General features: G+C 30.5%; 1 protein-coding gene across 1 annotated transcript; it reads right to left on the reverse strand.

Moving 5' to 3' along the window:
* Positions 1-905: 905 nt before the first annotated feature.
* On the reverse strand, positions 906-26,542 carry LOC134711360 (ESF1 homolog). The gene is made up of 15 exons (XM_063571914.1): positions 26,495-26,542; positions 16,166-16,546; positions 15,284-15,370; positions 14,679-14,771; positions 13,823-13,995; positions 11,597-11,723; positions 10,386-10,545; positions 9,866-9,977; positions 9,281-9,437; positions 7,542-7,700; positions 6,410-6,564; positions 5,456-5,576; positions 4,900-4,961; positions 3,934-4,092; positions 906-1,211 (listed from the first exon to the last, which is right to left on the reverse strand). The coding sequence occupies exons 2-15, from the start codon at positions 16,530-16,532 to the stop codon at positions 921-923; spliced, it is 2,223 nt and encodes a 740-aa protein (XP_063427984.1). The 5' UTR covers positions 16,533-16,546; positions 26,495-26,542; the 3' UTR covers positions 906-920.
* Between the last annotated feature and the right edge of the window lie 164 nt (positions 26,543-26,706).

A 26,706-nucleotide genomic window follows, 5' to 3' on the forward strand; every position in this document is an offset into this window, starting at 1 on the left:
CCATGTTACATACCCCATACCCCAAATTGTCACTCGGCAAACAAAATCTCATCAGTTTAAAGATAATAACTTTTTAAAAGTCAACTGGCAAGAGTTTTCTAGTTTCAAAGTTTGATGAAATTCTGTCAAGAGATTTTAGTGGTTTTAGAGAAGTTGAATGCCAAATTGTTGCAGTAGCATATTTAGACCAAATTTCTAAGTTCAAAGAGCATAAAGCCTAAAAAACAAGTTGAATTATAATTTCCTGTCAATATATATGCACATCTACATCTTATGTCCTTTTTATCACAAACGTTTAATGTATTTCTGTTGTGTGATTTCAGAGAAATATTGCAGAAGTATATTTAGGCAAAATTCTAAGTTTAAAGGGCATTACCCCATGACAACAAATTGAATCAAAAGTTCCTGTTGATATGCAAATCTTATGTAATAATTGCCATCAAAGTTTGATGTTTTTCTGTTGTGATGTTTCATAAGTTGAGATGACAAACTATTGCAGTAGTATATTTATGCCAACATTATTAGTCCAAAAGGGGCATAACTCCTAAATTATTTAAATGTTTCCTGTTGATTTGCACATTTACATATTATGTCCTTGTCCTCTAACGGAGTTTTATGAAATTCTATAGAGAGGTTTCATGGCAGTTATGATGACAAAAACAGGACTGACAGACTGACTGTCGGACAAAAGGTTGGACAGACTGGTCGAAATCATTATAAGTAATACCTTACACAAATTTGTTGCGTGGGGTTTAATAATTGATCACAGAGCCCTTGATAGGCAAGGTATAGAATTGTGTATCTTTATAAACTCATCTATTAATTGTAAGATTTAAAGAACTATTCTCCATGCAGCAAAATTAATTAACCTCCTTTTCTTGCGAAAAATGTTATCAAATGATAAAACAGTAAGTTTATAATTATTTTTTATTCTTAAAATGCTTTGTTTTCATTTTCACAGATTCTACCAGTTTCTGTAAAGAAGTGTCTTTTGTCTGGGTTGTACCATCATTCACTTTAGCTGTTTTGGTTTTTATCACATTTTCATCTATCTGTGAAGATTTTCTTTTATTATCTGTCTTTCTGAATATCTGTTTGGCATCAATGATATCTTTCATTCCTTTTGTTTTCTTATATTCAGGTGCAGAAGGGTCAACATTGTACATATGTGAGGTATATAAAGCTTCAAATCTTGGATCTTTTGTATCAATCTGAAAAAGAAAAAAGAAATACTTTAAGATATTTTTTATTAGAAAATACTATTTGATGGTGTGGTAAAGAATTAGACAGTAGTTTCAGATATGTAGGTCTTAATATTCAACATGAAGGCTATGATATATTCTTACAACAACATAATATACAGATATAACAGATGGTTTAAATATGTGTATACAGTTAATTGAGATATGCCTGCAAGGTTTAAGAAAAGTTACATTGTCTTGAACATTAAAAGTTGTGGTTCAGGGGTTCCCACAAAATCAACAATAAATGTTATCCCAAGAATAATAATAAAACCTCAGTAGCCCTTATAGTAAAATGTATTCAAAAGTTTACTTGATTCTGGGCAATTTAGGGCTTGTATATATGGCATCAACAACTACATTTGTCCTTTGATTGTATAGTATTTGAACAATTTTAAAGCTTTGCTATTTTTGTGTATATATTTCATATTTATATAAAATAGAAAATTAAAAATTAAAGTACCCTATCAAAAGCTAAAATTTTAATGATTTTTTTTTCTTGCAATTATTTTCTTAGATAATTGAATCAATCAATAATTTCAGAAATTAGAGTAAGCCATTTCTTATAAATATTCATATTAATATCTTATGCCAAAAATTTATTAAATATATCTGTTTCATCTGAAGTCAAAAAGTAAGAACTTGGTTCTAGATAATTTAAATTTTAGGTTATTGCTCAGCAACAACTAAACAAAACTCCCTGTTATTTCGTAAATTTCTGAATAGTTTCTAAAATTACATCAGTTTTATTTTTTGTTCAATTCAAAACCTTTTAAATCATAAATTTATAATTTCTCTTGGCTTTTCATTGACAGATATAAGTTTGAAATTCATTTTTTTTAATATGAGGTTAAAAAAAAACAAATAATGATGTTAACATTGATATATTTTAAATGCTATTATTATTCAAATTCAAAAAAACTTATATAGTCGACTATGTGGTATGGGCTTTGGTCATAGTTAAATGCCGTACGGTGACCTATAATTGTTAATTGTTTTGGTCTTTTGTGAAGATGTCTCATTGGCAATCATACCACATCTTTTTTTATACCTACTATCATTTTTTTGCTACAGATAAAAAATATATGTATATAATTGTTTTACCTATTTTACCTGTATATAAATCATATTTTTTTTGTGGGACAGATATGGCCCAACATTTTCTGGTTATGACAAAATCAATAGATAGTCTCTAGTTAACATTTGTGAACATGTCAAACTAATGATTTGTCTTTAAAGGGTATGCCATTTATGATTAGCCTATTTTATTATAAGAAAAACCAAGATCTCAACTAAATATGCACAATCTTGTGAACCGATGATCAACACAAAGAATTGATTTAAATAAATCATGTGATTTCACCTAATTGGTTAAAAAAAAATAACATATCAATTTCGTGTAAACTGGATAGATACTTAACAGTATAATAAACTGCAATATATTTTTGAATATGCAACAATATTTATACGGAACAAATTTTCACATTTCTTAAGCAGCTGCTGACAAATTGAAAATTAAACAGTTAACACACAAAAATACTTAATATTTAGTCTATAAACAAAATTTGAGCAAGCATAAAATTATTCATCAGTCATCATAATGAATGACTGATATGACTACAACATAATACTGTACATGATATTTCACTGATATCTATTTTATGAGCTTAGTGATGTGTGAATTTATTCCACATTTGCTTAAGGTATAGGGGAAGAAGGTTTGAGATATCACTAAACATATTTGTATTTATACATCAGAAACCTCTAACCTTTGTTTGTTTAATGTGTTTTTTTAATTATGTGTTTCATAGTTAGTGTGTCATTCATTTTGCTTAACTAGTATACATTATGGTTAAGGGGCTAGCTAAAGCCTGCCTCTCGTTGTGGGATTTTCTCTCTGCTTTTAACAACCCATTGGTGGGCTTGGGGTGTTTTGTGCTCTTTGTTCAGGTTGTCATCTCATTGACCTATTCACGTTTTCATTCTCAACTCTTATTTACTTGGCAAAAATAAATAACTTTCAGTGCAGTATGTTAGACTACTAAAAACTTCAGAAAAATATCATAATGTTCCCAGATTTAACATTCTGTTTGCTGAATTTGTATCCAAATCTTTATATATTGTAATAGAAACTCTGAAAAATAATTTTTGAACCTAAACAACTTATAACCTAAAACACATTCAATATTATGAATAAATAATATACCTCTTTACACACAATCTGAAGTTTCATTTGAATTACTGTTGATTCATTTTTTTCATGGATATTTGATTTCAAAATTTTATATTTTTTTGTACTTCTGAATATTTTGTTTCCCAAGATATCAATAAAAATTTGTGCCCAACCAATAATTATGAATCCACAGAAATTTAAAATTAAGAATTTGTATTGGAAAACTAATAGGGAGATAACTCAGATAAATTGGTTTTATAGACATGTATCCTAGTCTCATGGGTTTTTGTGCTATTAATAAAGCATTGTGACATCACAATTTCCATCTGCTTTCATTTATATTTAAACATTCTAGTATCAATTTTCTTTCTATCAACATAAAATTTATTTCTCCATGTATAATTCATTGAATATAAAAAAAAATGCACAGCATATTGATTGAAAACAAGCTTGCTGACTTCTACTCTTTCATATTTTTAAAAAAAATCAATATACTACCTGAAATTTTAAATTAGTTACCTTAAACTCATCTTCATCTTCTTTCTTGCTTTCAAGCTTTCCCTTTTGCAACTTCTTCTTTTTTTTCTTTGAATCATTTTGTACAAGTTTTTTCAAACTGAAATGTTTTTTGTCATCTTCATCATTATCTTCATCCATCATCAAGAGAGATAACTCTGCCTGTAACAAAAACAAATTCCCAATATATGCATTCCTTTACCTTAATTAAAGCTGGTTCTTCTACACTTAGTATGTGAATTTCCAGATATTTTTATTTAACAAAAACTAACTTTATAACAACATGTTTCACAAATTTCACAAAAAAAAAGAACAGGACCTTTCTGTTATAGGTGTTAACACTGTGCAATTTTCTTGGGAAATTGTTAAAGACATTCTTGATTAATTGTAAGACATAACAAGAACGTGTTCCATAGTAAACAGATGCCCCACTCACGCTATCTTTTTTTTATGTTTAGTGGACCATGAAATTGGGGTAAAAATTCTAATTTGGCATTAAAATTAGAAATACCATATCATAGGGAACATGTATATTAAGTTTCAAGTTGATTGGACTTCAACTTCGTCAAAAACTACCTTTCCAAAAACTTTAACCAAAAGCGGGACTAACTGATGGACGGATGGACGAACAGATGGACGGACGGACAAACGAACGGACGGACGAATGGACTGTCAGATTGATGTACAGACCAGAAAACATACTGCCCCTCTACTATTGTAGGTGTGGCATAAAAACTGACAGAGTAATTACCATAAGATACTTTCTAGGTAGTCAACTAAAGCATAATAGAATCAAATATAAATAAAATTATTAATAAAGTAGTGTTTCCAAAGTTAAGTTGTATATAAATAGGTATGCTATAATTATTTCCCACATAGCTTTTGAGGATAATGAGAATATTTCTGTTATGGCCAAAGAGTAAAAATTTTCTTCTAGATTCTAATGAAAATATTTATTTATCAACCAACCTTTTGTTTTTCCTTCAACTCTTTTTCCTCTGGAGTTTCTTTTCCTTTGATCTTCTTTTTACCTACATTGAATAAATGTTAAGTTTAGAGATGAGATAGCAATGTCACATGTTACTAAGAAAATAGAATGCTTTTATTTGTAAGGCAATCAGGAGAAGATAACTTTGTTTTTGACTTCATTGTTTTCAAATTTTTGCATCTCAGTTTTTTACCTTTAGTACAATTATCATTATTATAATTGGCCTTGGTGGCTGACTGGTCTAAGTAGTCAAACAAACGTATCCTTAGTTTGTGCACACTGAGGTTTTGAGTTTAACCCTCATGTGGCAGGTGCCCTCAATACCATGCAGCTTCCTCCCTCAATTAAAAATTGACTGCCCAAAAAACACAATAGTGCTGAAATCAGTGTTGAACAGCAATAAGGTTTCTTTCATCTTTTTGTGTCTGATTGGGAGTACTGTTAATATTTACTTTTATCTCATCTCAATACAACAATTTGGCTTTTTTGTCAAGTTGTCATTTAAAGAAGGTGGTGGATTGTAAATCAGAATTTTACCTTTGGTTTTCTTTTTCAGTTTAGGATTATCTTCATCATCACTGTGTTGAAAGAAAGGATCTGATTTAAGATCTTCTGGTACATCATCATCACTGAAAGCCTCTTCATCACCTGATCCAGACTGGAATAAGGGAGATAAATCAACAATATAATTCATTATTTCTATTTTCTTAATATTTAACAACCACCATTGTCTATTAAAATATTTTTGAACATGTTGAATACTGTAAATTCAGAAATTATTGCAATGATTTTATTAATAAAAAAAATGTGACAGGGTAATAATCGAGATAATTTAAATTGGCAATTGAATTTTTTTTTATATGAATTAAACAAGATTTTTCTAAATATCGCAAAAATTTAAACCCCACTTAGTTCAAAAAGACAAAATCACAATGCTAGATGCCAGCTATAGTTTCTGAATTTATAATAGTTAACACTATATATCTCAATATTTCTTTAACAATTAACATCTTAAATACACGTCTGAGTGGTTTTTTTAAATTTTTGCTTTTTACTATTTGACCCCTGAAGAAAATGTCACATTAGAGATTTAGCTAAGAAGGAAATTTTCAAATTGCAAGGTTAAAAAATTGACAGCATGAGAGTAGACCTTCTATTATTCAATGAGTCTGTATATCAGTCCATTTCATGAATTTATAATACATTTACTATATAAATTTACTTTAACTATCCTTAGTACCTGACTGTGATACACACAGATAAAAGGTTCTTGATGCTAAAAAAAACTCTACTTGAATCAGAGTGCCAGAGGGCAATATTGAACTTTGAAAATAATAGGGTGTAAGCCTTTGCTTAATGTAAATGGTTTCACTGTAAAGATGAGAAAAATATCAGCAATAAAAGCACTGTTCCTTTACATTTGGTTTTGACAAAAGAAATGCAGTGATTTTGAATCATGAACCCATAAACTAATATATATTTTCCTCATACCTCTGAATCCTCTTCTTTTGATTTGTCCTGTTTTTTTCTATCATCTCTCTTTGTTTGTTTCTTTTCTTTTTTCTTTTCTAAGTATTTATCCCATACAGTCATGCCTTTTTCTTTTTCCTTCTTTTTTATTATTTTTTCTGCAGATTCTTTTAATCCTTCAATCAACATAATTCAATAATATAACCTTAGCACTTAAATTTTTAAATAATCATTTACAGTCGACACTAACAAAAGAGCCCATTTTAAAATTGCTGAAAATTATTATTAAAACTTTATTTAGGCTTCAAATGAATCAGAAAAGCCATTCATTAAAATTGTTAGTTCAAGCATATTTTGTTGTTCATAGGATAAATTAATTTGACACAAGTTTTTATCTTAATAACACCTTCTTAAGGATGTCTGCTGCTCAGTTTCAAAATAAATAACTTTTCATAAAACTAGTATATATTGATAGGGAATAAATTGAGGAATCAAAAAAGCAAAAAAAATATAGGGGTCAATGTGCTTGTTTTCGAGATATAAGCCATTGGAATTTTGGCGGGAAAATGTTCTCTCTTGATTTTGCATGGCTTTATCATTGACTATTTATAGTTCTCAAATACTAATAAAAAATAAATAAAATTTTATAAGACTTTTACAAATTACTCATAATTATACTTGTCAAAGATTTATAAAAAGAAAAATAGGGGTTCATGGGGATTTTTTTTAAGGCATTCAAATGGATAAAACCAGAGGAATCCGAAAATCTTGACAAAAATTCCAAAACATGACAAGCAGACATCCTTAAAATCATACTTAAATATACACATCAATGAAGTCTACAAATATTTGACATAATAAATTACTATTTTTTATCAAGTATCCACTAAGTTCTCTCTTCACAAACATTAGAAAACAAAAAATACAACAAATTGACCTACATACCGGTAGTTAAGTAATTGTCATACGAACATATTGAAAAGCATTTTCAGAAGTTTGTTTTCCCGGAATGGGCAGTCAATATTATTTTGAATTTTCCAGTGAGAGTTGAAACTAATGTTTACTTTTTTATGGCCCCAACTAATAGAAGTTTTGTTTTAAATTGAAGAAGAAGGTTATGTAACTAAATATAAAGAAGTATGTTTTTTGGTACCTGGTTCCCAAGTTATCTCCATTTCAACATCTCTTTTTTTCTTCTTTTCCTCTGATTCCTTTATACTCTGTACCAAACTTTTATATTTGTTGATCTGTTGTTCTTCATTGTCTGACTCACTCTCTTCATCTCCAAAATCTAAGTTTCCCAAAGACCCAGCTGTCAATTGATAAAATATTAAATAGAATGAAGAGCTGTGTGTTGCTTTTTATAAAAATAAATTTCAATAACTCCACAATGTCAAATCAGGATTTTGTAAAATCTAAAGGGAGGTTATTTAAATAGATATAAACCAGTCACCAAAGTTTCATGAAACTTCCCAAAGAATTGAGTTCCTGTCTGAAAAACTGAAAAATCCCCATCCTTAAAAATGAATAAAACCCTATAGCTCAGAAAAGCTAAATAATTGTTTTTTTTTCAATTGAAAGTTAGCTTACATCAATTGGTATCAACGTGAGGGACTGAAGAGGGTATGAAAAGCGGGAGATTTTGACTTCTGCCAGAAGAATCACAATTATGCTCTAAGGACTGTTGTACATTCATTATCAAATGTTAATTGAAATTCCTGTACAATTTTACATCTTTATATATTTCATTTCTAGACTTTACTTCTTTATATGTTACATTTCTAGACTTTACATCTTTATATGTTACATTTCTAGACTTTACATCTTTATATGTTACATTCCTAGACTTTACATCTTTATATGTTACATTTCTAGACTTTACATCTTTAAATTATACATTTCTAGACTTTATATCTTTATATGTTACATTTCAAGACTTTACATCTTTATATGTTACATTTCAAGACTTTACATCTTTATATGTTACATTTCTAGACTTTACATCTTTATATGTTACATTTCAAGACTACATCTTTATATGTTACATTTCAAGACTTTACATCTTTATATGTTACATTCCTAGACTTTAAATCTTTATATGTTACATTTCTAGACTTTACATCTTTATATGTTTCATTTCAAGACTTTACATCTTTATATGTTACATTTCAAGACTTTACATCTTTATATGTTACATTCCTAGACTTTACATCTTTATATGTTACATTTCAAGACTACATCTTTATATGTTACATTTCAAGTTTACATCTTTATATGTTACATTTCTAGACTTTAAATCTTTACATGTTACATTTCTAGACTTTACATCTTTATATGTTACATTTCAAGACTTTACATCTTTAAATGTTACATTTCTAGACTTTACATCTTTATATGTTACATTTCAAGACTTTACATCTTTATATTTTACATTTCTAGACTTTACATCTTTATATGTTACATTTAGACTTTACATCTTTATATGTTACATTTCTAGACTTTTCATCTTTATATGTTACATTTCAAGACTATACATCTTTATATGTTACATTTCTAGACTTTACATCTTTATATGTTACATTTCAAGACTTTTCATCTTTATACGTTACATTTCTAGACTTTACATCTTTATATGTTACATTTCTAGACTTTACATCTTTATATGTTACATTTCTAGACTTTACATCTTTATATGTTACATTTCAAGACTTTACTTTCTAGACTTTACATCTTTATATGTTACATTTCAAGACTTTACATCTTTATATGTTACATTTCTAGACTTTACATCTTTATATGTTACATTTCAAGACTTTACATTGTTATATGTTACATTTCTAGACTTTACATCTTTATATTTAACATTTTTAGATTATCCCTTAAGCTAATTACCTTTGTCCTCATCTTCATCTTCAGAACTGGATGCTAAATAAGCTTTGAAATCTTCTTCCTTCACTTCACCTTTCCCTTTCTTTGTTCTCTTTCCTATGCTAGGATTCATTGTGACCTTCAATCTGTCCTGGTCTGTCTCATCCCATGTTAAATCCACCTTTAAATATGGAAAAAGTTTTAACTTTACATAATCTTTTTAAATATACTGAGAGTGAGGTACTATTATGCTAAGATGTCATTCAAACCTAATATTGTCTATTCGTTCTAGTTAACTTTCATTGCATGTATGTCGACTGCTTATATATCTTAATGTGTTGGTTTTTTGTAGGTTTGTGAGCAAACTTTGACAAAGCTACAGAATCAAATATCCCTGAAAATTGAAACCAATGAAAATAATTAAATTGACATTTAACAGCCTAATCCATATATGGGTGATACATATCATGCCCACATTGTCCTTATACTCTTAAATAAGGATATTAAACTTTAGCACAAAACTAATTATAGTGAACACAGGCAAAAAAACTTTGCAAATTTTAGACATAACCTGAATCTTACAAGACTGGTAATTAATTCTACACATACCTTAGACTGACATAAAGCTGTTGTAAAGTATAATGAAGGTGTATATGAGGTTGGTGGTTCTGTACACACTGTTTTAGGTTCATGGTCAAAGGTCATATCCTCTGGAATAAACCTGTCAATGAAAAGAGAGTCGATCAAGTTGCAGCGGTTTTTCAGTTATCAAAACTTGTCATTTTTTTTTTTAAATTACAATAAGGTTATCTTCTATGTAAAAATTATTTAAAAACAGCCACAATAATTATTCTTTTACTCATTCACCACAAATTAGAACCTGAAAAGCATTTTCACCAAAAACATGTGATTCACAAATACAGAGATAGTAGATGTATAAAGTATATTTTGTAAATTATGAAGACTTAAAAATTGATTAAGATTTACAAATAGCAAATTTGTTTCTGACTTTTTATGGCTTGGTAGTTGATAATAAGATGAAATTTAGACCTTGATGCAAGATTTCAACTGCTCTCGATTAGTAAAATTTGTTATGGAAAATTATTAAAGTAACAAAATGTTGGTTTACCTTAAATCTAATTTATTAGAACTACTTTCATATTCCATATTATCGCATTCTTCATAGATTTTATTGGCTGTTTCTTGTGAATCACATTCTACTACAGCGTAGTAGTATTTAAGTCTGTTTAATTGGTATCTCCTTAGCTTCTCTGTGTGAAAACCTCCACCTTAAAAGAAATTAATTCAAAAAAAATTCAATACTAGACAATTTCCTTGGTATAAATCAACTCAACATCATACAGGCATTGTCATTTCACATACTTTTCAGCCTTTCATTGTGTCATTTCAATTATCTCACAACAGCAATTTCTGATTTATTATTTAGTCAACCAGACGATTGTTATTGTATATATATAATAATTTTTTACACTATTGAATATGTACCGGTACTACTATGTGTATATGATTTCTTTAGAACATCGAGTATCCATGCAAGGGATTTGTCATAATTTTGCTGGCAACAGGATTTAAGCATGTCAGTCAAATGATACAAGTTTTACTCTCCAGCAATTTATGTATATTGGCTTGATATCTGTGTATTGTTGAAGATTATATTGTACTTTGACTTCTGAATGTCATTTTATTGCTTTGTGCTGTTGAATAGACTACTTTCAAGTTCATCAGTCACAGGAAAAAAAATCGACAACTATGCGTGCATTTATGACGTCATTTACCAAATAGAGGGGCTTGCTTGTATCCCTGCACTATTAACGTTCATCAAGCATCTTAGTGATCATCATTGTGCAGGATAAACTAGAAATAATGGTTGTCCTGTAGGTACTTAATGACAATTCCCTAATGACAGCAGTGCTGATTGTCAATTTTGAGAATTCAACTTCCCGAATAATTTGTACAATATAGAATTATAGTTTTCCAACCACTTGCTCCACATTACAAAGGAAGCGACAACGCCCCTAAACGCACAAATGACATTCACTAAAACCAGAGTTTTTGACAGAAATGCATCGAAAATAAAGTTGTCTATTGTTTCAAATGATTATATACCCCACATCTCTTTTTATTCATGGTTGTATGTATGCATACTTTTATATGGAAGACTAGTTATCAAAATTAGTAAACTTCCTTAACACAGTATGTCCATTTACATATTAGCAGGTACAACATATGCTGCATTTTTTTCTCCTTCAACTTTTGAAGATGTAGAATTTATTTTCAAAGCATCGAATTCCTCCAGTAGTTCATATTCATTTCACCTACCCTCTTCATCATCTTGATCATCTTGTTCGTTACTGTCTTGATTCGCAAGAGGTGTCTCTGTTAATTCCATTGGTCCTTTTAATGCCTCCATTTCCATACGCTTTATTCCAAACTCTGAGGGGTACACCTATAATCATAAAACAAATGAGTTTTTCAAAGGTCTTTAATCTAATATTAAATAAATTTTGAAATGATTTAAGGACAGATTTTTCAGTTGTGTTCTTTTTTTTATTTTCTCATAGACAGGTATTTTGATTTGATTAACAAATCCTAGTTTATTTGCATCCATATAGGTTGAATGTCTCAAAAAATCAGATCAATATATATATGAGACCATTTAAAATATAAAGTTGATATTGTAGTTTTGAGTGAATGAATGGTAATTAGTAGGTAACTAGTAGGTAACTATCTCAAACTCTTATCAAGAAAGTTCAAACAAGTATAAATGAACTCCTTATAATTTTTCCTATGATATAGATAGGGTAAAATGTTTTGCTCATAAACACGTAAAACCCCATTTTTCTTTTTCGTATCATACTTCAATAGTACGTAAAAGGTCATTTAAGCAGATTCTTAATTTCTTTTCTTTTAATTTGAGACCCAAATTATACCAATGCAAATATAAGGTGAAAGTCCTTGTCAGCCTTCCTCCCCCCCCCTCATGTGTTTTCAAACTCAAATATCTCAAAAAGAAGCCTCATAAACTAGAAGTATTTTATATTTTATTTTTACCTAATTTTGTTCCTTAATTAAAGATCTTTAGACTTTAAGTATCAATTTTAAATTCTTGATTTTTATAGTTTCACTTAAGTACATTCTTACGTTTCATTAACATTCTTAATTAATATCTTGTGCTCCAAATATATCTAAATTCATGTTGAACATGACTTTTAATTGAGGAACAGTTTAAAGTTTATGAAGGATGTGTATAGAGTTTTATTTCTTTAATCAATATACCATGTCCCTTCTTTTCAATTCAGTACAATATAACTTGTAACATAAATTGGATTTTTTCCTTTGATGTTTTTATGAAATAATTTGCTTAAAAATTGTGGTGAGGGAAAACCATGGTATATTATAAGCAAAGTAATGTTGTACCATACTTTGCTAATTAAATATGCAACTCAACTAGAATTCAAAGGGAAAAAGGCGGAGCTTCAGCCATGGTATAACATATTCATGTTCATGTTATTCCATGGCTGAAGCTCCACCTTTTCAGTTTTAAATGTATCCGCCTCTTGAATATTTAGGAAACTGTTAAACGTACTAAAAGGTCAAGATCTTTATTTGTTTTCATTTCATAACAAAAAGCAAAAAATTATGTGTACCCAAATCTTAAGAAACCTTTTTCAAACTATATAGGATTGTTACGAATTCACCTAATTTTGAAACAATTACTAAATGTTTTTCTTTAAGTTGTGAAAAAATGAAATGTGAAACTATCATTCCCTTTGCAAGATCCAATTAAATTTCGATTTAAAAAAGGGGGTACCTATATAAAAGGGAATAAATATCGGCTACAAATATCTGAAAAAACATGATTTTTTTTTGCGATCAATTAGGGGAACGTACACTATCTACGCAAGTACCCTATCTAGGCAACTGTTAAAATACAGTGTTTTATCATTAAAATTGTGTTTTAATAAATAATCTAATAATTGAATTAATAAAATAATGGAAGAAAGCAGTTTGTACGAATACTAGAAATGTATAAATATGCATTTTTCAATGAGATGAAAATTCTGTAAAATATTATTAATTTGTATGATACTTGAAAACAAAAAAAAACAATAAGACAATTCTTACCGCCATTAGAATAATTATTAAATCCTTGTCTGACGCTGGAAGCAAACAACCATAAACGGGGCGCAAAATGAAATAAAAATCGGGAAAATCTGACATTTTCTTTCCTTTTTTGCAAATTCAGGGGTTCTATTACATGAAATACACAAATTTTTAAGATCATACTCGAGGCGCAAAAGTGACTTGCGCGAGCTTCCATTTCATTGGATAAAACTGTAACGTGATCAATTTCCAATATTAGTTGAAGGTCTTGAAGCTGTCAATCATTTTATTTATATTACAAATTTTATATACCATGTGTCTTACTCATTAACATATTTAAACAAACTCATCCTTCGGATTCGTTTGTTTAAATATGTTAACTCGTAAAAACCATGGTATATATAGTACAGTTTTTTAGTACTTAACATACAGATGACATACCTTTACATATTTTATAAGACCTCCTGTGGGTTTAAATGACTGCAACAATACAAATATATCTTGTGCTTTGACTCTATCCCAGTCCAAGTTACAGACAGCTAATCTACTGGTTATCTCAGGTGCTTCTACTGCATCTTTATCCAAGTCTGCTATATTTATAACTAAGTTGTCATCTGCAAATTAAAAAGCTGTTTTTTTAAAAGTCTGGTGCTTTTAAAAATATGTACCTAATATATAAAAAAGAAGATGTGGTATGATTGCCAATGAGACAACTATCCACAAGACCAAAATGACACAAACATTAACAACTATAGGTCACCGTACGGCCTTCAACAACGAGCAAAGCCCATACCGCATAGTCAGCTATAAAAGGCCCCGATATAAAACACATGTCAATATAATAAACAATTTGGTATTGGTATTGGTGTAATAAATACTATAATATTATGAGAATTATAGGTTTAAAAGTGAAACATTGCCCTGCATCCCAAATTTTGAGTTTGTTATATTTTTAGATATTTTACATTATTAATTTATAATAGTTAAAAATAAAGCAAAAAAGAGTGAGATTATAGTTAATTTCTAATTTTTGCTGTGTTACATGATGAATGACGTTTGAATTGTTCTGTAACATTTCATTCAATTATAACTCAGTTTGTTTGTAAATGTCTCTCTGTAACTGTTGCAGAGCAGGAAAGAATGCTGAAGGACGCCCCTGGGTGCAAGAGTTTCTCACTGCATTGAAGACTCATTGGTGGCATTCGGCTGTTGTCTCTTTGACACATTCCCCATGTCCATTTTCAATTTTAGTGGCAGTTATGGGTCTTTTAAATTATATTGAGAGTTGTAAACAAACCATTATCAAATTCTTCCTCATCACTCTCTTCTTCTTCTGAGGATGTTTCTACATTTCCTTCTCCTCTAGCTAAATCTGGACCACTTCCCAATCCTAGAAAAAAGTTAACATCTATTAGTATTAAGTAATTTAGTAATAAAAATAAATAGGTAGTATTTCAATTTTTCAAAGTGATTTTAAATTCTTCACATGTAATTTAATAATGTTTCTCAATCAATAGAAAGCTATATCACTTCATCACACTTTCTCTTAAAAACAAAAATTTGTATATTTTAAATTTCAAGCTTGACTGTCATGACTGTTAAACGTGCAAATTAAATATATTAACTTGAAAATCTTGAATCCAACATGCATGATAATCAATGGTGTAATCTTATATTTGTAATCAGATTTTAAGATAAAAAAAAAGACAAATTATAATATTTCATGGTTCACAAGAAATAGAAATCTTTTTTTTTTGATGCCACAATTGTAAAATCATAGAACAGCAATATAATTTGATGTTAGTATGAACTTATGACTGAATGAAGAGTAGTGAAGAACAAAGATCAAGAAAATCACTAAGACAAATCAGCTGGAAAAAAAATGAAATCCACATTTTGTACCTGATTCATCTGACTCTGATTCCTCTTCTTTGTCTTCTTCTTCTTCTTTTTCATCATCAGGGGATTCTTCTGGTTCATCATGGACATCTGAGAAAGTTAATATTTTTAATTAAGCAATAGTACTCCATATATTTTTCATTGAAAAGTATATAAATACATCTTCAGCAATAGCCATGGCAGGGGCGGATCCAGCCATTTTAAAAGGGGGGGTTCCAACCCAGGATAAAAGGGGGAGTTCCAACAATATTTCCCCATTCGAATGCATTGTTCGGCCCCCCAAAAAAGGGGGTTTCAACCCCGGAGCCCCCCCTTCGGACCCGTCACTGCATGATAAAGTACTACATGTATGTAACTATGTAAACGCAAGAAATGAAGATTTAATTTTTAGCTTACACCTGCTATATGGTGATTTCCTCAGTAATAGCTTGTGACTACATATGTACATGTATATGAGATTCTCTCTGAAATCCCTCTTTTTATATGTGACAGTGTTATAAACTAGAGTGTTATAACCTTTAATAACCTATTTATAAGCATCTAGTGTATTGTAAATCACTCAATCTTATCTGATGAAATCTAATTTTCACTCTGCTCCATTTTTGTTGAAAAGTTTAAAGAGTGAAAGTAGGATTTTAATCAGATTGTCATTCCAAACAAATTAGTTTCATGGACAGACAAAGTACTAATATATAACAAAGCTTTTCAGGCTGGCAAATTTAAAAAGAAAATAGCAAAGAGATAAACAAAACTATTTGTAAAGTGCATAACATATATCTTGTTTCAGAGGAGTTCATCATCAAAACAAGACATCTAAATTTAATTGTTTAGAGCAGCTGACCTCATTCTAATGTAGTTTACTTTTACACAATTTGCACTATATACCTGAAGATTGTTTTAATGTGTTTTTTAACTTCTGCTTTTGTGATGACTTCTTAGGTATTTCATTTGATTCATCACCATTCACTTCTTCATCATCCTCTTCCTCCTCTTTCTCTTTTTCCTTGTCATCATCATCATCATCCTCGTCACTGTCTGATATGTCATAATACTTCTTGAAGTTTTCATCTGTTGTTGTCTGGACAGGTCTTCCACGTTTATCAACAGAGTATTTCAACTTGAATTTTTTATCACTAAACATGTCTTTAAATCTTTTATCGATTTTGACTTTCTTTTCTTTTCTTGGCATTCTTCTGAATTTTGGATCATTTTTGATCTGTGAAAATCTGCTATCTTTATTTATTTCATCCATCTTAAGTTTTTTTTCTGAAAGAAAAGGGTAAAGAATCTCTCTAAACTTGGCATCCATTAGAAAACTAAAAGTTTAAATGAAGGAATGGATGGGTCACTGTGAAAACTGTACAAATATAACAAAAATAAGGTTGGTAGGTCCAAGGATTTGTATAGTTAGAAGGATTGGAATATCACGGTTTATCGTAATCTCTTCCGCGGCGAGACTGCACTACTCGCCACTACTTCTACATTTTATACTTGTCACTTACGATATCGGAACGAAATTTTTGTACACATCTTATTTTTGTCACGTATAGACAATATTGTTATGGTAACGGACTTTATTCATTCTTAAATGTAATTATTATTGATTACCACTTAATTTTCAATTGCCAAAATAGTGTATTTAAGTGTTTTATTTGATGGACATTGTAACGATGTGTATTACGACAGTTGACAATGTGTTTGTATGTAACTTCTGTAAATTTTTATTTTCAGTCAATTGCCAAAGAAATGAAAACAAAATCTCATTCTTGTAAAACCATATTTGTGGCAAAAAAGAATTGACCACACATTTCAGGACGATTCACTGCATAATTTGCGTTTTATATACATGTCAGTGGCTGATCATATTCACAAGGTTGGGACAAGTACTGTTAAAGAGGGGGCCCAGTGCTAAACCCTATCAAACTGCCTTGATCTGCATGTTACTCTTTATTTAGCTAGCTGGTTTCAATCATCATAACCATGATAAAGGCATTAAGGACATGTTAGCCAGTGTGTACTGCAAGCAATGTTTTTAATTTTACTATTAAATAAATAACATTACATCTTTAAATGAACTTTTCTTTCTTGTCAGAGTACTTACAAATTTAACTCTAATTTGTGCATGAATTAAATAGGACAACCTTAATATAGTGTCAGCTCTCTGTCATAAAGGCCACTCAAGAAGTCAATCATGAATTTATTCCTGGTTATGTATTATACATGTAGTAAAATACAGAAGTTAACTTGAAAAGAGCAACTTGTCATATATCAAAGAAGACTTCTTTTATCTTTTTCTGACTGTACTACATAGGAGGTAAGTAACAGCAGATTACATCAAGAATTAAAATAAAAGTCTTACTTTTCTGTTAGTAACTTTGTTGCTTGCTCGGTCTTAACTGTGGCGACTAGATATTTATCAATAAATGTCTTTGTAAACATGACAAAAATGTTTAATGTCTAACAGTAGATACTTTTTGTACAATTTTGGCTTGTATTGACTTTATAGCGCACAATTTCAAATATACATGTAAAACAATAACTTTTGTCTATCAAGATAAGAAATAAAGATCAATTGAATAATTGCTTACAGGGACTTCAAATCATTTGAACTTTGGTGAACTGAGCTGTCTCATTCGATTGACAATCATACCACACCTCTAAACTTTTATGTCTTAACTTTAAATTTGGTATACAAACTAAAAATTTTTTTACATGTTTTATGTATGGACTGTTGGTTTCATTCATCTATTTTACATGTAGACAACTAGTTTTTAAAATCTTCATTTGATATTAGATGGATAGTTTTCTCATTTCAATTATATTCTATGTGTCCTTGTTTATCTTACTACACATCCTCATAGACATTAATCACACAGATTTATATGAAAAACTGGATAAACAAAGTCGGTGACAAGAAAGAGAATAGTCAATATACCCTCAACACCAAGCAGATTAGGTAAATATTGAATTATTCTGGCATGTAAAGGAATTTAAAATATTCTATGATTTATTTTTATGTTAAAATATAGATATAATCTAGTTCAGCTGGTGTCATGTGCACATGATTATCTATCAAGTCACTATCAAATTCCCCTACACACAAAGTGTAGCTCTCCATTTTTTGCTAAAAGAGATTGAATGTTAATGATCCAATGAAATACTGTTGGTATATCTTTCCATAGGTGATATTCGGAGGAACATTCTAGTCAATAGTCGCATTAAGTTGTACCAATACTCAAGTATTTATATTTGAAGGCATGCCATATGTCAGTCCACATGATAAGCACATGAATGGTCAACTGCTTAAGACTTTTTAGGGGACTTTTCTTGTGCCTGGCCTTTTCTTCTTAACATTCACCAGTTTGGCCATTTTGGAAAATACTGGAAAAAAAAATGTGTAATATGGTTACATGTGGCACTAACAATACAATAGCATATGTATTAAATAATTCCAATATCAAATCTGTCTTAACAATAGTAATATTACCTCAAGATCTCTGCTCGAACAATTATATTTGTAAGATTTATGTTAGTTTTCTAATTTATGGGTTTATGCTACATATAAATGTATGTCAGCTTGTGCAAATTCAGGAATTATCTACATGAAGCAATGTTTCTAATATTTTTTTATATTTTCAATATTGTAGTATCATTTGATGTCGCTACCAAAAAAAATCATACTTTAATATAATGGTGCTTGCTTAACTACAAACCTATGTATATATACACATTTACATATCATAATAGGTAATGCAGGCCCTAAATGAATCATTAATTATGTAGCACATTGTCATAACATGCATGTGGGTGTTCAAACGACAAAATGAAATTTTCATATCTTCACAATATTGAAATTAAACAATAAAAAATTTGGGAAAATTTGATATTGAGTGATTTAGGAAAAAAACTGGAACTATTTCATTTGTATTTGGGTCTTTCTAAATATATGCATGTATATATAAAATAACTGAATAATAGCCAACGATTTATCTTACGGGGCAATGGATCATAAAATTAAGATACAGTACACTACGAAATATAATAAATAACCAGTCTAAAAGGGTATATCATTTTTTTACTTGACGGCTAAGCAGGAAGACACCTTGAAAGGCTATTTCTATTTTTTTCTTGGACTACGTTGCAGGAAAACATCTTCCAAGGCCTTTTTATATATAATTTGACACCGTTGAAGGAAAAAAATAATGTAGCCTTGTATAAAATGTTTAACTTGTAATACATGTGATATGTAGTATAAACAGATAGAGATTAAGGGAGTCCATAACAATACCATGCATAATAAAGCTGGGTGGTAATGATTTAAAATGAAGACAAAAACAGCACTACCTATGCATTATATAAGCAGATGAGCTGTGTTGGTGTATTAACGTCGTTAAAAAGTACATTCATGACCAATTCATTTATACACAACGACAACGTGATTTACTAGGAAGGTCAGTTGCCGGCATTGGGATGAACATTTGAAAAGCTTACCATCCATGCAACCATGGTGTTTTCTATGGAACATGGCTTGTTAAAATTGACGTTCAACTACTTCTAAACACATGGTTTTAAAACGGTTTCATATCGGTTGAAACAGGAAGGAAGTATCAGCTGATTATGACAACTGGATCCCCTTCCAATTTACGCCTGGTAAATTGCGATTCATCTGAGAACCACATTGATTTTTCAAGACAGAAAATTATCACAATTACCTTATTTAGCGATTTGAGCTTTCTTCTATACACTTTATCACAAATGTTTTACGTTTATAAACAAGTTTGAACAAGAATCTAGGCCAATTGAAGAACTTTATTTATTTTTCCTAAGCCACCCCCATTTTCGCACCATAACGCCATTTTTGTTGAAATCAGCTCAAAGAAACGAAAAAAAATAGGAAAACTAATGCACCAATCACTACGAAATTTACTCAATACATGAAGAAATCATATACCTTTCAGAAAATATAAGATGATGTTAGGATCGCCCAATAGGTGGGATAGGGTGAGGTCACTTCGGTCATTATGCAAATTCATTCTATGGAGCCGTGTACTCTAACTGCGATCGTAAAAGGTATTTATTACACCAGAACCATTTTAAACTTCTTATTTCAAGCATAAAATTTGATAATTATGGATTGTTATACTTACATATCAGGTGTCAGTTTGTTTAGGTGATGCAAATTTCCGCCATTGATCAAGGTACATTTACCATTTTCCAGATGCATCACAGGTAATCTCACAAAATCTCGCGCCGCATAAGATATTATTCTACAGTCTATGCAAAAGCCCACGAGATTCCAATCCTTCTAACTATACAAATCCTTGGTAGGTCGATTAAACATATATAAACGGAGAGATAAATAAAAATTAAAATGTACTAATCATTGATATTATGTTGATAGTCCTAAGTATAAAGATTTATTACAACTGTCACATAAACCTAACATTAATCAAGATAAATAAACAAAGACCAATGAACCTTGAAAATGAGGTCAAGGTCAGATAAACCATGCCAGGCAGACATGTACAGCTAACAATGCTTCTATACAACATATATAGTTGAAGAAAAATAGACCAAAACACAAAAACTTAACACTGTGCAATGAACCGTGAAAATGAGGTCATGGTCAAATAAAACCTGCAGGACTGACATAAAGATCATAAAATATTTCCATACACCAAATATAGTTGACCTATGGCATATAGTATTAGATAAAAAGACCAAAACTCAAAAACTTAACTTTGACCACTGAACCATGAAAATGAGGTCAAGGTCACATGACATCTGCCCGCTAGACATGTACACCTTACAATCATTCCATACATCAAATATAGTAGACATGTTGCATTTAGTATGAGAAAAACACACCAAAACACAAAAACTTAACTATAACCACTGAACCATGAAAATGAGGTCAAGGTCAGATGACACCTGCCAGTTGGACATGTACACCTTACAGTCCTTCCATACACCAAATATACAAGCCCTATTGCTTATAGTATCTGAGATATGGACTTGACCACCAAAACTTAACCTTGTTCACTGATCCATGAAATGAGGTCTAGGTCGAGTGAAAACTGTCTGACAGACATGAGGACCTTGCAAGGTACGCACATATAAAATATAGTTATCCTATTACTTATAATAAGAGAGAATTCAACATTACAAAAAATCTGAACTTTTTTTTCAAGTGGTCACTGAACCATGAAAATGAGGTCAAGGACATTGGACATGTGACTGACGGAAACTTTGTAACATGAAGCATCTATATACAAAGTATGAAGCATCCAAGTCTTCCACCTTCTAAAATATAAAGCTTTTAAGAAGTGAGCTAACGCCGCCGTAGCCGCCGCATCACTATCCCTATGTCTTCAACAAAAGTTGCAGGCTCGACAAAAACAATGGGTATATTTAGAGATTTATTTCAACATTTTATCGATATTCTTTAGATTGTCGAACTTTTACTTTTGCTGTTTCGTGAGTAGAGAATAAGGGAAGCAAGTTAACTCGTACCAACGGAAACTTGTACCATGTTAACTCGTACCAAAAAAGTTAACTTGTACCACTGGGATGTCGTACCACTGCAAACTCGTACCATCAAAAAATATATTAAAAATTACGAATATTTTATGTTATTTTTTTTGTAAACTTAATCAAATTAATGTTGAATTACTTGAATTTTATACTGGATTTTATAGACAAAAATACGAATGTTTTTCTAAGAAGCTTTATTTTTTAAGCTGATATTTCAAAGTAGTTATAATCCAGAAGAAAGAAAAAACATTGGCTTTAACTGTACCTTAAGTTGCTGTACCTTAAGATGCTGTAATCCATGATAACAAATTGAATGCTATGTTTACTATTTTGAAAGCCATGTGCTTTTTGGCGGGAAAATTCGGGAACAGGAAACGGTTACATTTCATTGTAACTTGTTATTTATAAAAAGTAAGAATTTCAATTTCATAATCATTTTGATTAAGTGCTAGGATTTACATGTATTCATGAAAAATTAATTTGGAATGATTAAAAATTAAATTCAATAATAATCAGTAAAAGTTGAAAAAAGTCAAAGGAGACAACAAAGCAAATCTGCCACGGTATTTTCTATCCAATAGACATGGAACATTAGCTGCAAATTGTTCATTGTACTTTCAAATTATTGATACATTTTACAGACTTGAGAGGTATTGAGTGAAAGTAAATTACATACATCATTAAACACCATTTAAATAAGTTGGTACGAGCTGAGACTACTATAATAGTCTCAGATACGAGTTAGCAGTGGTACGAGTTTGCATTGGTACGAGTTTGCATTGGTACGAGTTTTTGTAAAGGGGTACGAGTTGACATTGGTACGAGTTTACAATGGTACGGGATAACTATAATTCAGAATAAGTTATGCAGTTATGATCTGATGTAGCACAGGAGTTTGAAATCCTATCAATAAGGGGGTAAAAATATACCAAAGTCGACTATCACAGTAGAGCTTCTCTCGCTTTCTCCTGTGGATGTAGTCCAAATAATTATGACGTGCTACAAAGAAGGCATCCCAGAAAAAATCAAAGAGCTGAAAGCTCTGAAGAAAAATGACGCCACTGTCTCTAATATTGGGATAGTTTTTATGCAATTCTTGATTTTCACATACCGTAATTTGTTTAACAATGCAACATGTCTCGTAACTGCATATAATTGATATTCGTATATGTGTGTGTGTGAAGTGAAGGTGCCAACTGGCTGGTGTTTTTTTTTTAAGACAAATGAATAGGTCAAGACTACCTGAATTGTACAAATAAATCCCGTGGAAAGGCTTCTATATTTCTCACTGGTACATAGGCTGAATCCGGGTCCATTCGCGCCCATTCACGTTTGCGCCAACTCATGTTCGCCCCCTTTCACTTTCACACCCTACATGTTCGCAACTAATCTTAATTGGTTTTGTGTTTAATAACTCTGTAAGCAAGTGTTTTCTAATAAGTATAATTGTTGTCATTGTCTCAAAATAAAGTGAGACAGCATTTTTTTTTTTGTGTTGAATAAATCTTAATCATGTTTTGGATAGCGTATTGTTAAAGATAATAATAATCCTTTCTAAATAAAGTGGTATTTTGTCAACGTTTTATTTAGCGTTGAATAACTCTTAATCATGTTTTGGTTAGTGTATTGCTATACTTTGTTTCATTGACCTCTTTCATAATGAAGTGAGATTCTGACTATTTTTTTTTCTGTGTGTTGAATAAATTTTATCATGTTTTGGTTATAATAGTGGATTGCTATATTTTGGTTCCTATATTTTATTGTTTCGTTGTTTCAGATCAAAGGGCTTAAAAACAATTATCTTTTGTGTTTTTCCTTTAAAATCTTCAATGTTTTACTCATACCAAGCTATAAATACATTCAGTATTTACACCAAAGCAATTTAAAACAACAATCATGATTTTCCAATTATTCAACTTGAATTTGAATTAAAATTGGGCGCGAATGAGTAGAGTGCGAACGAACATTGGGTGTGAACGTGCGAGGTGCGAAAGTGTATTGGGCGCAAACAGACCTGATACCACATAGTCTGAACCCCCTTCTCCCACAAAATATGAAGTAAATTAAAAACAAATTGTTCAGAGAACAATTGAAGTCTTTCCACTAGAAAAGATCTATTTTTATATTGAAATATGAAAAATCAGTTTAAAATGTTAGTTCCTATGGCTTTATGACGTCCTATTAACCTATGACCTTGACCTCAATTTCAAGGTCACAAACCATGGACCTTGAATCAAAATATCCTAGGTCTTTAATATGTTTGGTTAATGAGTACTACCACTTGACGCGTAATTTTAAATGTAAGATGGACAAAAACTCCCTTTTATTGTATGCGCAGCCTTTCAACCAAAATATACAAGTAAGGACATGTCGCAACTAATAATTTATGAAAAATTATTTGTCAAAATGTCATACAGTATTTGAAAAGAAGTGAAAATAAGCCAAAATCAAAATTTATAATATGACCTTGACCTTTGACATTGACCTCATTTTCATTTTTAGTACCAATGACCTCATGAAGACCTTAGGTCTCTATCAGTTATGGTTTACCAGTTGAAAATGCATATCGCTTGAATCAAATGAAAAAGGGGGAATAACTCTCATATGGAGTCCCCATAGAGCTATGGTTCAAACGAATATTCTTATCCTAAATATGTAACGAGCAATTTGGTAAAATAAAATCTTTTACGGTTACGAAGGAGAGGTGGCCACAAGAAAAACAGTGTTTGGGGAGATAACTCTTACAACATAATGTATTTTGTTATAATTACATTTGGTATATGTTTCATTATAATACTTTATTCTGATTGGCTAACTGCACATCACATGTTATTCCTCAAGCAATTGCATCACTCAATAAAACTTTTCATTCATGATAACACGTGGTCCCACAATAAAGTGCACAGATGAATTGAATAAAAAAGTTATAAAATTCGTGTTTTCATGATCCTAGCTAAAAAAAGTAATTATAAGTATTGAATGTTTCTTTTTGTAACCTCATAGGGTTGCAAAAGCGTTGACCGTGTGCACATTTTTAGAATGAAGCGCTTACGCTTACGCGCTTCATACAAAAAGTACTTCGGTCAACGCTTTTACACCTCAATGAATTTACAAAAAAAAAGCATTCAATACTTAAATGCAGTTGTAAATTTTTAAAGCAAAAAGAGTTAATACTAACTTTCACTTTTTTTGGATGTTCATGTACATTTTGTATGTATTTATTTTTCAACTACATGAATTTTTTGGTGTATTTTTAATGATATATATGAGTAGTCCAAATAATTATTACGTCTGGCAAGGCTTTTTAAATTTTATTCTGGGACACCTTCCTATGACCACAAGGCTATGTTAATTTTTTTCTGGGACGCCTTCTTAGGAAGCCTTCCTACGAACGTCTTAGGAAGGCGTCCCAGAAAAAAATAAAATAGCCTTGTCAGACGTCATTATTATTTGGACTAATACATGAGATATTGGATATTTTTATGCATTATTTAACCAGTTGAGTCTTTTACAGGATTGTTTGTTTAATGCTGTTTAAACATTACTGAAAAAAAAACACCTTAAATTTGCTAATTATTTGGCATGAAAGTTTGATTTATTGAAAGGGACTCATAGTTTTCCATTTAATTTTAATAATTGTCAAATGGTTAAAACAATAGCTTCGTTGTTTACTTTTATACACAACAACATATTCACTTTGGTTTCGTTGTTTACCTAATATTCACTATGTACTTGGTAACAGTTATTAATTAATTGAATAGAAAATATTATAATAAATATTATTGGAAGCCGAATTGACGTCAAATAGGTGCCGATTTGACTAGATGCCAATTTAACCAGGTGCCGACTTGACTTGTACGTTTCAATTCCTCTGCGATCGTTTGCGGTATTTTCTTGAGAAAACCTATTTTCCATCATCAAAGAGAGAGGAAACTGCTTGAAATGATTCCCGAACGCTTCGTGATTGTTAAAATAAGTTTAATTCACTCAAAAAACAATTTTAAAACTTGCGATGTTTAAACAGGAAGTTTCAAAAGCACGTGTAAAAGAAGAAATTAACCGGTGAGAGTGGAAATCCGTACATAACATATATCACTATAGTACGACTTTTAAAGCAAAACAGTTTCATCCTTTTGTAAAACAGTCTTAAATATACCTATCACATTAATGTTTGAAGGGTCTTAAGCTTATTCAAACCATATAAGTCGGTATGAAACACCAAAACGGAATGATAATAACCGATTACGTTTTGTAGTTTACAAAATTCTGGACTGGTTCCTGTCAAACTACAACATTTTGTTCGACTGTAGTGGAATACAAACAAAAACCAGTTAGTTTGTAAACTGGTTCCTGGCTGATTACTACACAATGCTCATGCATAATGATAACACAAGCACATTCCAGTTTGTATTGAAATTAGTAAATACGAAACCAAGCGCGGTAGGCAGAGAAATCAGGTCGGCAGTTATGGAACAATGACTGCGTCATTTTCCAAAAATTAAAATAGCCTTGCCCGACGTCATAAACAGATAAATATTATTTGGACTAGACCTTATAAGTTATGAATGCAAGTGTTTACTCAGAAGTGCAGTGGGTATTATGTTTGTCAAAAGCCTCAATTTTTTTCTATAACTAGACCATAAATAAACACTGTTTATATACAAATACAAGGAGACATACAATAAATTTTACAGTTTCTTCTTTCACGTGTTGAGGGTTGATTTAAACCGGAAGTAATATTCGGAATTTATTTGTTTACTTCCGGTTTGTAAGAAACAACTGTTTATTGAATATTTACATCCTTTTAAATAGTATTGTTTTGAATATCATTGCTCACTTTGCAAGAAATAGGTTTCATATCAAATATTACTATCAAAAAAGCCTTTAAAGCT

The sequence above is a fragment of the Mytilus trossulus genome, chromosome 3 (genome assembly GCF_036588685.1).
Source record: "Mytilus trossulus isolate FHL-02 chromosome 3, PNRI_Mtr1.1.1.hap1, whole genome shotgun sequence".
In the NCBI taxonomy this organism is placed as follows: Eukaryota; Metazoa; Mollusca; class Bivalvia; order Mytilida; family Mytilidae; genus Mytilus; species Mytilus trossulus.